Here is a 15,143-nt window from a genome sequence, read left to right on the forward strand (position 1 = left end):
TTGCGGCCACTTGGAGAGTGAACCATTGGACGGATGATCTTTCTCTCTGTCTCTCTTCCTCTCCATATATTTGCTTTTCCAACAAAAATAAAGAAATCGTTAAAAAAAGAAAAAAAAAGAGTAAGTGAGCAGAGGAAGGAAAAAAGAGAATGTGGAAACAATGGTCTTACCCACTTTCCTATAGGCCTTAACCCTTTGTGCCTTAATCAACAATGTAAAGATCATCAAAATAATAATAATAATTTTTTAAAGTAAAAAAGTGAGCAAGAATTTTAAGAAAGTAAATTCCTTTATTTTACTACAGTCTTAATTTATATGTGTCAATTATTTAATAAAGATGGGTTTTTACACAATTGTCCTTTTAATGGAAATCAGGAAGGATAATTGCATGGTAATTACCCTTGTGTGGCTGAATCATAGTTAATACCAGGTGTCCTTGGACATGGATACATGCAAGGTGCTTGGGAGATGATAGACGTCTTGGGATTGGCATTATGGTGTAGTGGATACAGGGGTGCAAGTTCATGTCTCAGATTCTGTGTTTCCGATCCAGCTCCTTACTAATGGCCTGGAAAAAGCAGCAGTAGATGGCCCAAGTGCTTTGGCCCCTGCCACCCAGGTAGTAGACACAGATGAAGGTCCTGGTTCCTGGCTTCACCCTAGCTCAGCTCTGGCTGTTGAAGCCCCTCTGCATAACTCTGTCCATCAAATAAATAAATCTTTCAAAAGAAGAGAGACATGCATCATAAGCCAAATGCAGCAAGTGATGCTGTGGCTTCTCCAGTCTTCATAAGAAGTCACTAAAACACTGTGCTGTATGGTCATCAGGATCATAAAGTCTGAAGGTAGAGGCTAAAATAAGTGTGTATACTTCTGATCATATTGATATTGGACATTTTTTCTCTGTGGAAATCTAACTTAATGATGATTATTATATTACTGTTTTAAGAGACAAAAGGGTCATTTGAAAAAGAAAGGATTTTCTGTTTTCCTCTCCAGCTAGAGGTATGAACTCTGGACTCCAGGCCTTTGAGGGTTTCATTTCATTTTGTTTTGCAGTTCAACTCTGGACTGTTGGAAACTATCACTGGTACCTCAAGCAAAGTCTGCCCTTCAGCACCAGCGGGAAAAGCAGGATTGTCTCTCTGATGTGGGACCCAGTGACCCCATACAAGCTGCATGTCCTCTGTCAGGGCTGGCATTACCTCTGCTATGACTGGCACTGGACGACTGACCGGAGTTCAGGAGATAATGCGAGTGACTTGGCAAATGTGGCTGTCATTGATGGATGTAAGCTGCTGGGGAGTGTGTCCAGGAGCCTGGAAGAGATGCTGAGCCCAGGCTCTGCTGATGTGCAGGTTTAGCCAGCACAGCGGGGGAGCTTTGTTTCAGTTGTTTGGTTTCTTCTTACTTGTTTTACCTTTGGTTCAATGGGAATACCCTTGGGTGGGGGTCTAATCTCCCGAAAACTATATTCCCTTCTCCCGTCCCTGTTCCCTACTGTACCATATCCATGACTTTTACTCATTTACTTGTATTGCCTTTGGAGACTGGAAATATTGACCATGGGTAGAGAAGACTACTAAGGTGAAGTGTCTGCTTGCCCTCACGTAGATGTATGTTGATGCTTGCAGCATTTGCATGTGTATTACTTTGTTTCGTGATGGAAGTACTCTCCATTGTGTTCAGTTCAAGTCACAGACATGTCTCCTGTCGGGCTTTTGTAGGGCCTAGGTTGTGACAGCATAGGGGCAGTGAGTAAGACTGAGGAATGAATTAGTCACCTAAATAGCTGAATTATTGCTGAAAGCATAAGTAACACTTACTCTAAGATTATAACATCTGGCATACTAACTCATTGCTTGTAATAATCACAAGGTTGATTTTATAACTTATGTTTTATGTAACAAACTTCAGATCTGTCTTACTACCAAGTCTAAACATAGGGAAGTATTTTAAGCATTTTGAAGGTGTTAATTCCCTTGGGTTAGTCTGGTTTGACTGTAGGTTCAAGTTTAAAGATGAAACTGAATTGTTTGCCATGGTTCTTGGTACCTGAAACTTTCAAATCAGAGTTGGTTTGCCATAGGCCTAGATGTGGCAATAGATATAAACAGACCCCATGACACTGAATCCCCAATTGTTGCACTGTTTTTAAGTTTTATTTGTGAGGAAGACATTGAGAATTACCCTTAAGAATTGCTGTTTTTAACTACTAGTGTTAGGGCTGGTTTATTTTACCAGTTGACTATCCGCGTGTCTAATCTTCCTTCTCTTTCATTTGCAGACAGGCTGTTGGTGACAGTCTTTCAACAGACTGTGGTTCCACCTCCCATGTACACATACCGACTGTTGCTCCCACATCCTGTGAATCAAGTCTCGTTCTGTGCACTGCCTGAAAAGAGTAACAACCTCGCTGTCCTGGATGCCAGTAACCAGATTTCTGTGTATAAATGTGGTATGTTAAGCAGTTTACCAGGATACTCAGCATCAGATCTTTCCCTACATCCACACTAAAGCATGTTATACTTTGTTATTGCTTTAACTCTAGTGTTTCTAGAATTTTTAAGTGTATTGTTAATTTTATTGGTATTTACTAGGCTTTTGTACCACTTCCCACACCTTGCTCTAAATCCTACTATCACTTATGAAAGTAGTTCTTTGTTTAAGCATAATATTCAATCATTTTCTCTGAGTTTAGTTTCAGTCTATAAATGCTACCAGAGCCCTTTTTAAAATTAACAAAAAATACTAATTAGGTGCATTATCAAAGTAAATCATAAAAGGAACTTGTTTTTGAAAAGTAGTTTTCTATCAGCCTGTCGAATCAAATGTTTGTCCTTACTGTTACAGTTTTTGTTACATTCAGGAGGGTCAGGTGCAGGTAAGCACTGTAGCAGTACTTACTGTGTGACTTGGCGTGTCACTCACAGTGTAGGGATGCTTTGCCTTGAGTTTACTTTCTAGAAAGGTAGCCTTGCGCTAGTCCTCTGTTTCATGTGTACAGTTCTCTAATAAACACAGAAAGGGGGACTTTGGGAAAATTCCAAGAGAACTGAAATTTTAAAATGAGGTTTTCATTGGTACAAAAAACTTTTTGAGATCTATGCAAAAATTTTTCATAATGCACATCTTCTGTGAACATCCTGAGGTACCTCTATGTATTTGTAAACTTATACAGCTGCTACCACATTTCAATTTTGTTTTAAACATTTATTTTTATTGGAAAGGCAGATATACAGAGAGTAGGAGAGACATAATGGAAGATCTTCTATCTTTTGGTTCACTCCCCAAGCAGCCGCAACGGCTGGAGCTGAGCCAATCCGAAGCCAGGAGCTCTTCCAGGTCTCCCACGCAGCTGCAGGGTCCCAAGTCTTTGGACTGTCCTGTACTACTTTCCCAGGCCACAAGCAGGAAGCTGGATGGGAAGCGGGGCTACCGGGATATAAACTGGCACCCATATGGGATCCCGGTGCATTCAAGGCGAGGACTTTAGCCGCTAGGCTATGGCACCAAGCCCCACAGTTCAATTTTATAACATTTTCACTTCCTTGTAGTGAAGCCCTGTGCCAGCCTATGTTCATTTTACTTGATACTTAGCAACTCCCTGTGGTGAGATAGAGCAGCTTCAGGGATCTGCTTTTGGGAGACTGGATAACATCTTTGGATGATGTTGGCTGTTAGAGGAGAGCACCTGGAGGCAGACATGAGGTAGAGGAAACTGTTGTAGAATGTCTAGGCAAGAGAATAGTGAGTTGTGCCAGAGTTTTTGTAGAAATATAAAGAAGATGAATCAAGATTGTGGAATAGGGTAAGGACACGTTTAAATGGACGGAGAAACATTTAATCAGGAAGAAGCAGAGAGGACATATTTCAGGAAATAGGAAAGGAGAGAACAACAGCAGAAGGGTGCCTGGAGACTGACAAACACAGGAAAGCAGCGGGCACAGCAGTGTGGTGTTGCACTGACTGATACCCCAGCACGGCGATCTGAACTCCACCAGCAACCAGGTGGGAAGGGACTTTCACTGGGAGCTTGGGAGGTGAACCCAGATGGGAAACTTTCTGCCCTGCTGGTCTGTTTGATTTGACCAGGAGCAGAGAGAGCATCAGATCCCAGGTGGGCAGTGCGAGAACAGCGTGGATTTCACAGCCCAGTGAGCCCCCTAGAGCTGAATTGGGCGCCATTTTGTGTAAAGAGGAAAGGGCAAGGGAAAGCACTGAGCATGCTCTGAGTGGGGAGTGAGCTCATTTCTGACTCGGTGAACTGCAGTGACGTGGCCTTCTACGGGTTCCACCCGGGGCAGGTCTGAGTAGCCCTCGGATCTGACAGCCCGCAGATCAAGAACTGTAGTGGTAGCACATCAGGTGCCATTTTGCGCACTGTGGCAATAGCTTTGGGACTGCAGGGGACAACAGTGAACTGCGCATGTGCTGAGCTCGCTAGAACTCGCCGAGTTCTGTGGATTGCACTAGTCCCGCAGGAAAATAATACCGACTGTGGCATCATACTGGTTAAAATAGGTCCGTGTGGCACCCAGACCTAACGTCCAACAGGTTCCAACAAGATCAGCGCCACCAACAACCTAACTAGATAGGACACCTGGTGTCTGTAATCCTGGAACCCGCTCCAACCGGAAGTGGGAGAAAGGTTGCAGAGACAATGGTGCAGCCTCAGCACGGTATCACAGGAGGTGGAGAGTGGTGAGCCAAGAGCTGGGCTGTGGAGACCACGGTGGATATCTGACATAAGAAGCCAGACCTGGAACTCGCTGGAGGTTGTGGCACAAGTGGCTGCAAGCAAAAAGTTGTGTACCAACTGCAATAAGTAAAATCGCATTGTAGACCTGTGGGTGACACAGCTTAGAAACCTGCCCCAAGAAGAAGACTCTGCTAACCAGAAGTACAATGATCAAGAGCAAAAGAAGAGACAAAGGCACCATGAATATTACTGAAAACTCCCCTGCAAAGGAGCAAAACCCTATGCCAACCTCAGAGTTAACTGAGGAAGACATTGAGAAAATGGGGGACACAGAATCCATAAGACTCATTTTAAAGATTCTGGTCAAAAATGAGAAGTTAATTGAGGAGTTCAAAGAATTTAAGGAAGCAATAAAGCAAATCAAGGCTGGTATATCAGAAATTAAGAACACAGTAGAGCAAATTACAAGTACAGTGGAGAGTCTCCAAAATAGAATGAAGCAAGCAGAAGAAAAAATCTCAGAATTGGCAGATATCTCCTGTCACCAGGGGGAAGCAAACAAAAAGCTGGAAGCAGAGCTGGATCAGGCCAAAAAAAGTATTCAAGAATTGAAAGACACTATTAAGAGGCCAAATATAAGAGTTATGGGAGTCCTGGAAGGTGCAAAAAGAGAAGCTGAGTTTGCCAATGTATTTAAGGAAATAAGCAAGGAAAATTTCCCTAATCTGGAGAAAGAATTGGGAAACAGGATCCAGGAAGGACACAGAACTCCCAACAGGCTTGATCAAAAGTGATCTTTATCAAGATATATGATAATCAAGCTCTCTTCAATTGAACATAAGGAAAAGATCCTTAAATGTGCACGTGAAAAACATCAATTGACATATAAAGGAAGGCCAATTAAGCTCACAGGAGATCTCTCACAGGAAACTACAGGCAAGAAGAGAATGGAGTAACGTATTCCAGGTTGTAAAAGAAAAAAATTGTCGGCCTAGGATAACATACCCAACAAAGCTTTCTTTTATCTTTGAAAATGAAATAAAATTCTTGCAGAGTAAAGAAAAGCTAAAAGAATTTGCCTCTTTCAAACCTGCCCTACAAATGATACTTCAAGATGTTCTCTTGACAGAGAAGAGGAATAGCACCTACCAAAACCAAAGACAAACGGGAGGAACATCCCAGTAAAATGACAACAGAAGACTAAATCAATGAACAACCCATTCCTAAAATGACAGGACCAAAGTACCACCTATGTATATTTAACTCTGAATGTAAGTGGCTTAAGCTCAATCAAACATCATAGATTAGTAGACTGGATTAAAAAACAAAACCCATCTGTTTATTGTCTGGAGGAGACACACTCCAACAAAGATCAGCGGAAACTCTACCACATGGGTTTTGTTGTTTTCTGTTGGTTTCATCTCTTCAAAACACTTTCTTCTGATTAAATCATTCAGTGACTTGTAGATCATGCAGTGGCATCATTTTCTTCAAGAAGGTTCTTGATTTTCACTTCTTCAGCTACACGTTAGACAGTTAATAGCATGTTGTTTAACTTGGTGTTGTTAATTTCTTTTTTCTCTCGGATGCTGAGTTTTGTGGCTCTTCATTTAAGGGAAGGTAAAGTAGTTGTGTAGTGTAATCATAAAATCATAGCAATAATAATAAAATGTGAAAAAAAGAAATATAAAGAAGAGAAAGGTTATACAACTGCTCAGAGGTGTGAGGAGCACATTGTGAAGTTATGGGTAACAGACTCTGGAAAATATGTGGGAATCCTTGTTGGAGCTCAGTATTTAGAGATGCGCATCTGAGACACCTGCTGGGAGAGAAAGGTACCAGCACCGCACAGGCTGGCGAGAAATTAAGGAATGCAAGTGTAGAAACAGCTGACACCAGCTTCCAGGTTGTCAGGGTGTCTGGTAAGGGCTGAAAACTAAAACATTTTATTGAGATTAAGAGAATAATAATGAGAAGAGGAAAGAGTAAAATTGAACTCAATCAGAATTTTCTACTTTGAGTTCACAGAGAGGACAAGTCAGAGTACAGAGAAGGACTCATGAGTGCCTAAGAAAAAAACACTTGTTTGAAGTGTAGTTATAGGCAAGTGGTTGCCATTTGGGCGGCAGGAAGACAAATGAGTTGCCAGGATTTTCAGAGGTGGTGTTTGATGTGTCCTAAGTATCACTTCTTTTGTCCTTTAGTACTTATTGTTATATGATGGTGTGTTTTCTAGTCTTTATGATTGTGGAGTTTATATTCTAGGTGGAAAAAAATTGTAAATTAAAATGTAATTTATTAGATGATAAAATCTATGGAGAAAAATTAGCCAAGAGGGGGTTATAGGGAGAGCTTAGAGCCAGGGGCCTGCAGAGAGGGGGATTTTGTATGTAGGGTAATTAGGGAAGCAGATACCTGATTGACTGTTTCAAGAATGAAGAGCAGCTGCAAAAATGCTGCTGTGTTTAGGAAGTAGCTAGCATGCCAGTGTGGCTGCTGCTGAGCAAGTGAGGGGAGAGCAGTGGGTAGGTTTGTGAACATGATGGGATACAGCTCCTATAGGACCCAGAAGGCTTTTATTCTAAGGGAGATAAGAAGCTCCTGGCAGACTAGAACAGAGGAGAGCTGTGTTCTTGTTGACCTTGGCCAGGATTGCATTGGCCATTGTGCATGAATGATTGTAGGACCATGGAGGAGCTAGTACTCCAGACAAGGGCAGCTTGTCCTCCTGGACTGGTTGGGGTATATTATTGTGAGGTATGACAGTTATGGCAGGTGTGATATTACTAAGGGAAAAGTAGGCTTGGATTAAACCTTAAATATAGGCAGACATTTAAGAACAAAATTGAGATGTGGGTATTTTCTGGATTGCTTATTTGCCTTCTATAAGCTATAACTACAGTACCCTATCCCTTTGTTGGTAGAAACAATATTTATAATGATAATATTTGCAATTTTGCTTCTAGGTGATAGTCCAAGTGTGGACCCCACAGTGAAACTGGGAGCTGTGGGTGGAAATGGATTTAAAGTCTCCCTTAGAACACCTCATCTGGAAAAAAGATACAAGTAGGTTCCTAATTATCCTAGACACCTCTGACAGTTTAGTCCCAAAATCACCAGCTTGTATACTGCCCATATACCCAATTGGAATATGAAGTAGATAGGATGGGGTTGTGGTTGGGGGAGGCTAGTCACTTGATTGCTCAAAATGCCTTGTATTTTGATGAGTGGCAGGGGAGCATCGGTTTCTAACTGAACTGGACCCCATAAGGGGACACATTAGTCGTTGGTTCTCTTGGGAAGTCATGGGAAAGATGAAGGTGAAAGTGATAAGGCGGAGTTGTAGTCTCTGCAGAAGTGAGGATGTGTCGTTTGTCTACATAGAAATAACCTGCAGCTTCTGCCTTTGCGTCATCCCAGACTCCAGGACCTAGGCTTGGAAATTAGCATGCATTATTCCACTGTCACAGTATCAGAAACAGTTATACAGTTGAATGCAAAGTGCAGAAGTCAACTTGTAGTGTCACTCTGACAATTTTTTGATAAGTGTCACTTCTTTGAATGCTTACAGGTAAGAAAATAAAGTGTAGAGGTTAAGTAACTTGCCCAAAGACATGCACCTGGTAGGTGGATTACCAGGATTTGGTTCTCTTCTATTTTCAGAGATCTTAAGAATGGCATGAGTATGTCTCTTGAGCCTTGAGGAAGGAAGAAGTTTCAGATTAGAAAGCAGGATAGAGGATGGTCAGCCTAGTGGGAGGAGGGTGAAAACCAGAGGTTGGGAAGGTCCTGGGTGGGGCAGACAGCTTGCACTGGGTGCAGTGGAGAGATTGAGGCAGAGCACTGGCGCAGCAGGAGGAGAGACCACCTGTAGTGGTGTGGTGGTTGTGGGTCTTCTGCGGATCTGAAAGGTAGGGAGTGTCCATTCTGGGCTCCTGCGTGAGGTGCCGGTCAGAAGGCTGCCTCAGGAAGGTGCTGGAGGCATGGATACCATTGCTGAAGCAAGTAAGTCACTTTGATGTGAGGTACACAGGGTAAGACCCAGACCTCGGCTGGAGGCTGGTTTGAGTGCCGGTCGGTGATCAGGTGGAAAGGTCCTGGGGGTCTCGGGTAGGGCCTGAGCTTGATGCTCTTGTGTATCCAGGTTCCTGAAATGTTCTCTTCAAATGTAAACATATCCGAGGCTAAGAAACAATAATCTGAGACAAATATAAAACTATTTTTAAGCCAGTCAAACATTATTTTGGATTCTGCAACTCAGTTTTCATCTCTGATAAGGACTAATAATTAGCAATTGGCTATTCACAGCTTCGTTTAGGAGAATCTTTGCGGTTTTAAACTCCTGTTCACATCTTAAATGTCCTCCAATATTTACCACAGAATTCAGTTTGAGGATAGTGAAGATCAGGAAACAAACCCGCTGAAGCTCAGCCTTCTCACCTGGATTGAAGAAGACCTTTTCCTGGCTGTCTGCCACAGCCAGTGCAGCCCGCAGCAGTCTGTCATCCACCATTTGCTTGTGGCCCCTTGCGAGGAGAGCACAGAGGAAGGACGGCTCAGTGTCAGGTATTGCCATGCACGTAGCTCTGTGTGTTCTGTATGTAAAAGAGTAGATGGATGTAGGCTTTTTTCTTTTTTAACTTCTAGTTAACTGAGTAGCAGTAGCTTTCTTTTTTCTTTTAAAGATTTATTTTTATTATTTTTTCATTGGAAAGGCGGATATACAGAGAGGAGAGACAGAGAGGAAGATCTTCCATCCGATGACTCACTCCCCAAGTGAGTGCAACGGGCCGATACTATGCCGATCCGAAGCCAGGAGCCTCTTCTGGGTCTCCCACGTGGGTGCAGGGTCCCAAAGCTTTGGGCCGTCCTCGACTGCTCTCCCAGGCCACAAGCAGGGAGCTGGAAGGGAAGCGGGGCTGCCGGGACTAGAACCGGCGCCCATATGGGATCCCGGGCGTGCAAGGCGAGGACCTTTAACCACTTGCACCACCGCGCCGGGCCCAGTAGCTTTCTTTTATAGGATACTTAGCCTATCCTGAAGATTAAGTCTGGTTTTGAAGTTATGTCAGAGCAACTATCCAAAAATACACCAAAAAGGTGGGAAAATAGATCAAATGCTCATAGTGAGGCAGAACATTTTCAGCATGGGTTAAATATTTTAATTCAGCGTATACCAACATGCCCGCAGAGTAACTATTAGGTCTTACAGCTTAATGTTAATAAAGGTGGCTGATTATTACGGGCTGATATAATGGGAATAAATTATAAATGTGACTTCAAAATGCTTCTTCTGCCACTTCTTTTTTTAAAGATTTATTTTATTTTTATTGGAAAGCCAGATATACAGAGAGGAGAGACAGAGAGGAAGATCTTCCATCCGCTGGTTCACTCCCCAGGTGGCCGCAACGGCTGGAGCTGAGCCAATCCGAAGCCAGGAGCCCCTTCCAGGTCTCCCACGCGGGTGCAGGGTCCCAAAGCTTTGGGCCGTCCTCGACTGCTTTCCCGGGCCACAGGCAGGGAGCTGGATGTGAAGCAAGGGGGCTGCCGGGATTAGAACCGGCGCCCATAAGGGATCCCGGGCGTGCAAGGCGAGGACCTTAACCACTGTGCCTGTGTGCCGGGCCCTGCCACCTCTTTTATACCTTCTGTTTGACACTAGACTGCCTTTGCCACTAGAAAATCGTGTATTTTTCTCTGCTGCCATTTCACTACTGCCTGGACTTGAATTTTGTTTTCATTCCTGACTGCATCATTATCATGTTACAGGTGTTTGATGCTCTTCTGCATAATGAGCCTGTTGGGCAGCAGGAGGCATTCTGGCCAGCTCCCACAGCTCCTTAGATTTCAGTGTCAACATTTCGCAGCTTGTTGTATACTGATATTTTCCCTAGATTCATTTGTAATTAAAGCCTCACTGGATAGGTTTATATTCTGACAATCCATGTTGCTGTTGAAAGAAAAACTGGGACATATGGACCTTGTGGAGCAGTGGGTTGAGCTTCCGTTTGGGACTTCCATATGTAAGGACCCATTTTGTGTATTGAACTACTCTGCTTCTAATCCAACTTCCTGCATATGTGCCAGGGAGGCAGCCAGTGATAGCTCAGGTGTGTGTGCCTCTGCCCACCCATGTGTGAAACTGGGATGGAGTTGCTGACCCCTGACCCCAGCCTGGCCCGGATTTGGCTGTAGTCACTACCTGGAGAGTAAATCAACAGATGGAAGATGGATATTTCTCTCTGTCTGTGGCATTCTGTCTCTCTCTGTACTTTTCAATCACTTCACCTTTCAAACATATACGTCTTTAAAGAAAAAAAAAAAATCTGTGACTAGTTAAGTTTAACAGAGTTCACTTGAAGTAGAAAACAGATTGTAGAATTAGGCAGCACTACAGGCCAACATGATCGAGAATGTCCCTTATTTTAATGTGGTCAGCTGTTTTTCTAACCAGAGAGGAAGGAAATGACACGCAGAGATTACCTGATTGGTACAACTTTACTTTGCTTTATCTTGACATAATCTTGGCGGCCTGCAGCCTTGATCTGACTGAAGGGTCAGCTGTTGGAATTGTCTGAGACGCAAACATGTGCTCATAGCGTAGGTGATAGTCTGCTTGCTCATCAAAGTTGTGGTTCCTTAAATGGGAGTCCACTTGGGTTCGGCTAATTGTTAAAGTGTAGAAGCTGGTTTAGGCTTGCTTATTCTAATTCAATTTTAGGAAATTAGGAGCCTTTGCTTATTATATCTAAAAAATATAATACTGTCATTCAGTCTTAATCTTTTGATATAATGTTTCATGATATAAAAGGTTTCCATAAAGTTCACAGAAAATACATGTTGTGATGAAACTCTACATAGATTTCAAACTTATTTGAACAAAATAAACTTTTAATTCCTCTTTTACATCAGCTTTTAGAAGTACCTTCATAATTTGGAAACTTTTCTATGGATAGGTCGAGATGCACAATGTTTTAGATATTTGAAGCACTAAAAGCTGGGATTTCACTTTTTAAAGGAAAATTGACCGATTTACATTAGGTATTAAAAGTGTCTGCATTACACAGATTTTAGTCTTCAAAAAAAAATCTTTTTTAAAATTCTTTATTTATTGAAGGTCAATATTAAAGAGAGTGTGTATCCGTTTGCTGATTCCCTCCCCAGGTGACCACAACAGCCAGGCCTGGATCAAGCAAAACCAGGAGCCAGGAGCTTCATCCAGGTCTCCTACATGAGGCAGCGTTACAAGGACTTGGGCTGTCCTCCACTGCTTCTCCCAGGTCATTAGCAGGGAGAAGGATTGGAAGTGGAGCAGCTGGGACACATCCATCTGGGATGCTGGTGTAGCAGGTGGTAGCATTACTCACTGTGCTACACCACCAGCCCCAAATTTAAAACTCTTTGTAATTAGCTTGCAGAAAACAAATCTTGTATTTACTGTAAAGGAAATGAGAGATAATTTACAGTATGTTTCTATTACATTGAATTTTGTATGTCAGAAATGCTAATTGTGTTCATACAAGCTGTGTTGATTGCTGTCTTCGGACCACAGGTCCTTTAACCATTTTACAGCTTTTGCTGGCTTGTGTTTGCTGTAGCTATACCTGATGAAAGCTACTCTTCCACAGGTGCTCCCTGTTCGCCCATTGATTTGTTACAGTAGTTTTGTGAAGTGTGAGCTAACATTTTATAGATAGGGCAACTGAAGCAAAGGGCAGTTTTGCTTGCTCCATGTCAAACACCTGAGACCAGGATCTAACTAGAACAGTCTGTTCTCTTAGCCTTTTGACAAATTTGAGTCATTTGTAGTGAAGTTAAATGTTAGATTGGATATAAACTCTTGGGATCAAATGTTAGTGTTGGCATCATTTGCTTTTATTATTACCTCTTCCATGAAGAACTTCTGCTTCAGTTTATTAATTGGTTGAAGCAGAAAGTAATGTTGGTAAGAGAGTTCCCATTTCTCATTCATAAAGAGCCGTAGTTTCCCATGAATATGTGTAATGGTAAAGGAGGTACTGCGTGTGCTCCTCCTGCTGGCCTGCCACCTTGGTTAAAGCAGTTTATATTTTGGTTAGACAGTAGTGGTGGTACCATCCATATCTAATAAAAGCAGTACGTTGTAGTAAGTGTGGTGACTTTACAATATCCACAACTAGTTTATTGGTTTTGTAGAAAACAATATGACAGGCACATGTGTTATCCAGGCTTGGAGTAATATGTCTGTTCTCCTGTGGCATGCATTCGTCTTTCTGTAAGCACTTTGTGTGTATGTATGCCTGAATACGTATTATGTAGAAATTGTATTGGAATAGTGCAGCACCAAAGGGAAATGGCTTACTTCATTTTCTTTGTTTAAAAGTGTGAACAGTCACTACTGCAGCGAGTAATGATCTGTTCACATTCCCTCCTCTTTCCCCTTGACTTTGATCAGTGCGTCTGTTGCGGTGGACGGGGTCGTGATCAGCACGTGTTGCAGTTCCAGGACCAGATCAGTAGCGCTGCAGCTGGCTGATGGCCGGATACTTCAGCACCTTTGGGGTAAGTAGCAAATTGGTAGGATAGTGTGTTTATGATTCACGTAGATGTTTGCTTCTTTAGAAGATGTACTTGTCTTTTGTCAATCTAACAGTGAGTGTTAGGGCTTGTAATTACCCTGGAAAACTCGAGCTATGGAGTGGAATTAGGACATGCACTCACTCCACTTCTGTTTTCTTGTGTGATGAGCTGCAGTACCCCGTTGATCTGTCCAACACACATTTAAGTGCAAATACATTTGGGCAGTAATCCTGATACATGTCTTAGTATCAGGACATTTGGAGAATTTTGTAACGAAGAGCAGACCAGCTGTTTGTAAGCCAGCTTGGCTCATTTTACAGATTCACCTTCTCTGGCTGTTGAGCCGTGGAGGAACCCTGGCGGATTTCCTGTTCGATTTCCTTATCCATGCACACAGTGTGAACTGGCCATGATTGGAGGGGAGGTAAGTGAACACAGGACAGGAAAATTTGCCACTCAGAGAAGTTACCCAAGGATTGGTAGCATTAGGGGGAAGGAACATGAGCTGTGGAGTTGGTCTCTAAATCCCAAGGCAGCAGTGGGAAGTTAACTTACCTTCTGGGACTGTAGCTCCTTCATCTATACAACAGGATGATCACTGTACTGTTAAGGTTTGTGGGAAAACTATGAAAGATAATATTTTTATCCACTGTACAGATCATAAAAAAGTTAGTTTTATTGGGCCTGGTGCAGTAGCCTAGTGGCCAAAGTCCTCGCCTTGCATATGCTGGGTTCCATCTTTTAAAAAAAGTTTTTTTTTAAGTGCCTTTTTATGAAATTGCAACTGTGATCTTAAAAATTGTGTTCAGTAGGTTGTCATTCACAAAATATTAGAATTTGTATAATTTTGGTGGCTGATAGTATATGATAGTTGATAGTGGTTACAGACAAAGCAACAATGTAATCCTTTCTCTGCTGCACATTGTAACCTAGTGGTGTGGGTGTAATTATTCCTTCTCATGAAGCAGTAAAAGCAATGGACAGTGTAGTATAGGGCAGGGAAGCCTATGGGGGAGGAGGGTGCTTAGAAGACAGTAGCTATGAGAATGGCAGCACTTACTCTGTGGTCTCAGAAAGCTTAGCCAGTGATACATAGGCTGAGATATGAAATAAAAGCAGGTTCTCTACCCAGGAAAGAAGAAGGATCTTCCTTCTGCTTGTTTGCTTCCCAGATGCCTGCAACATCTAGGTCTCGCCTAGACCTAAGCCACAAGCCAGGAACTCCATCTGGGTCTCCCATGTGTTGCAGGGTCCCAAGTACTTGCATCATCTTCCCCTGCTTTTACAGGCACGTTGGCAATGAGCTAGATTGAAAACATACCTGCCGGGGCTCGAATCAGAGCTCCAATATGGAGTACTTGTGGTGGACAACATCCTCTTAATCCACCGCACCATGATGCTGGCCTCTGATTCTAAAAACTTTTATATCATTCTCCATGAGCTTTTGGAGGAATCGTTTCATATTTGGTCCTGACTGCAGGGGTTTTTATTGGGCAGTAAAACTATGCAATGCCAAAGATAGATTTAGCTAGTTTAAAATTCAATTGCTTATCATTTGACTTTTATTTTCAGGAATGTGTGCTTGGTCTGACTGACAGGTGTCGCTTTTTCATCAATGACATTGAGGTATGAAGGTCTGGTTTGATGTTAGATCCTTCTCACAGTTGTGGCTTGGAGGAGTAAAGCTAGCTTTCTGTCTTGTCTCTCTTGCCTTGTTCTAGGTTGCATTAAACATCACCTCCTTTGCAGTTTACGATGAGTTTTTGTTGTTGACAACTCATTCCCACACCTGCCAGTGTTATTGCCTGAGGGATGCCTCAATTAAAAGTAAGGTTTCAGTAAAATAAAATATATTCCCTCTTTTAATGTCTTGGAATTTTTA

At 42.5% G+C, this 15,143-nt stretch overlaps 1 protein-coding gene across 3 annotated transcripts in view; it reads left to right on the forward strand.

Moving 5' to 3' along the window:
• The window catches only part of ELP1 (elongator acetyltransferase complex subunit 1), a 60,525-nt gene that overhangs the window by 13,694 nt on the left and 31,688 nt on the right, over nucleotides 1–15,143 (forward strand). For all 3 annotated transcript variants that reach the window (XM_041004414.1, XM_041004413.1, XM_041004415.1), the window contains 8 exons: nucleotides 1,060–1,290; nucleotides 2,288–2,458; nucleotides 7,669–7,768; nucleotides 9,083–9,268; nucleotides 13,137–13,243; nucleotides 13,582–13,685; nucleotides 14,834–14,887; nucleotides 14,983–15,088. In XM_041004414.1, coding sequence (XP_040860348.1) covers nucleotides 1,060–1,290; nucleotides 2,288–2,458; nucleotides 7,669–7,768; nucleotides 9,083–9,268; nucleotides 13,137–13,243; nucleotides 13,582–13,685; nucleotides 14,834–14,887; nucleotides 14,983–15,088 — 1,059 coding nt within the window. The remainder of the gene's footprint in view (nucleotides 1–1,059; nucleotides 1,291–2,287; nucleotides 2,459–7,668; nucleotides 7,769–9,082; nucleotides 9,269–13,136; nucleotides 13,244–13,581; nucleotides 13,686–14,833; nucleotides 14,888–14,982; nucleotides 15,089–15,143) is intronic.

This window comes from Ochotona curzoniae, unplaced genomic scaffold, assembly GCF_017591425.1.
Source record: "Ochotona curzoniae isolate NIBS_2020 unplaced genomic scaffold, NIBS_Ocur_1.0 scaffold_3208, whole genome shotgun sequence".
NCBI classification, from domain to species: Eukaryota; Metazoa; Chordata; class Mammalia; order Lagomorpha; family Ochotonidae; genus Ochotona; species Ochotona curzoniae.